At 36.6% G+C, this 1,883-nt stretch overlaps 1 protein-coding gene across 1 annotated transcript in view; it reads right to left on the bottom strand.

Moving 5' to 3' along the window:
• The window catches only part of b3gntl1 (UDP-GlcNAc:betaGal beta-1,3-N-acetylglucosaminyltransferase-like 1), a 21,905-nt gene extending 20,022 nt beyond the window's left edge, over positions 1-1,883 (bottom strand). The window contains exons 1-2 of the mRNA XM_016448774.1: positions 1,668-1,883; positions 163-279 (exon numbers count right to left, since the gene is read on the bottom strand). Coding sequence (XP_016304260.1) covers positions 163-279; positions 1,668-1,730 — 180 coding nt within the window. The 5' untranslated portion in view covers positions 1,731-1,883. The remainder of the gene's footprint in view (positions 1-162; positions 280-1,667) is intronic.

Genomic DNA, 1,883 nt, shown 5'->3' with positions numbered 1-1,883 from the left:
GTTTTCATTTTTTTAGTACCGACTTGGTACCGAAATACCGGGTCTTTTGACAACACTATATGAGACTGTGTCATAATCAGACTGATATTCATATTCAGTATGAGACAGTGTAGAGAGAGAGAGAGAGAGAGAGAGAGAGTGTGTGTGTGTGTGTGTGTTTACCGTACTGCCGTCGTCGTACACTGAGAGCTCCATTCGGTCCGGGAAATCCTGCTCCAGTATGGCCTGCAGACACTCGTCCAGCCAATCAGATGCATTAAACATGGGCATGATCACTGACTGGACAACAATAAAACAGATTAGAATAGAGAACTACAGAATAGAATAGAATAGAATAGAATAGAATAGAATAGAATAGAGCACAACGGAATAGAAGAGACAGAACAGAACACAATAGAAGAATAAAACAGAACAAAGTACAGTGAAATCAAATGCATTGCAACAGAATACAACAGAAGGGTGTATAATTGAATTGAATAGAACAGAATAGAATATGTAATAGAATATCAACACAACAAAATGGAACAGAATACAGCACAATGAAATAGAATAGAGAACAACAGAAAAGAATCAGAATATATTAGAATAGAATAGAATAGAATAGAGCACAATGGAATAGAAGAGACAGAACAGAACATAATAAAAGAATAAAACAGAACAAAGCACAGTGAAATAAAATACACTGCAACAGAATACAATAGAACAGAATAGAGTGAAGTGAAACAAATAGAACAGAGCACAACAAACTAAAATAGTACAGAGTAGAATGGAATGCACCTGAATAGAAGAGACAGAACAGAGCACAATACAATAATAAAACAGAACAAAGTACGGTGAAATAAAATGCATTGCAACAGAATACAACAGAAGGGCGTATAACTGAATTGAATAGAACAGAATAGAATACATGTAATAGAATATCAACACAACAGAATGGAACAGAATACAGCACAATGAAATAGAATAGAGTTGCGACAACAGAAAAGAAACAGATTATATTTGAATAGAGCACAACAAAATAGCATAATATAACCAAATAGAATAGAGCAGAAAAGAACAGAATACAACAGAATAGATCAGCACAGAACAGAGTACAGCGGAATAAAATATAGCTCAGCAGAATACAATAGAACAGAATAGAGCTAAGAGAATAGAATAGAGCACAATGGAATAAAATAGAACAGAGTACAATTAACAAAATATCAGCACAACAGAAAGGCACAGAATAGAGCACAATGGAATAGAACATAACTAGAGTACAACAGAACAGAATATAGCACAGCAGAATATAATATACATTGAACTGAATAGAATAGAATAGAGTACACCAGAATACAGTACAACATAAAAGAATATTAGCACAACAGAATGGAACAGAATAGAGTACAATGGAGTAAAACAGAACGGAACAGAGCACGATAGGATAGGATAGAGCACAGAATAGAATAGATTTACCATAATTCTAAATCATGCATTACCATCCTTAACCACAAGTGTGGACATTTTCCACTAACATATCATGAAAGCAACAAATTATCACAGTTATTTTTATTTTCAATATCGTGTTTATATATTCATTTTTTTAAGGTTTCACTTAATACCCAACAAACGTCATGTTGAACCAAAAACTATACTTTATCCTTAAAAGGGACTTTGGTTGGACTCACCACTGCGGCGCTGGCGCCCTCTGCCGGTTCAGTGCGCTCATGAGACTCGTGTGTGTCGCTCATCTCTCGCACACACGTGTGCAGCGGTGCTCCAGATCTTCTGTTCACACAGACGATGTTAAACTTGAGCTCACTGCGCTCTCGAAGAGTTAAATCTGGGCTGAGATCGCCTGTGTTTCCGCGCACGTGGCGGATGTGCGCAGGCGCACAGATCAC

This window comes from Sinocyclocheilus anshuiensis, unplaced genomic scaffold, assembly GCF_001515605.1.
Source record: "Sinocyclocheilus anshuiensis isolate Anshui unplaced genomic scaffold, SAMN03320099.WGS_v1.1 scaffold968, whole genome shotgun sequence".
In the NCBI taxonomy this organism is placed as follows: Eukaryota; Metazoa; Chordata; class Actinopteri; order Cypriniformes; family Cyprinidae; genus Sinocyclocheilus; species Sinocyclocheilus anshuiensis.
This window is presented reverse-complemented; position numbering and strand designations above follow the sequence as displayed.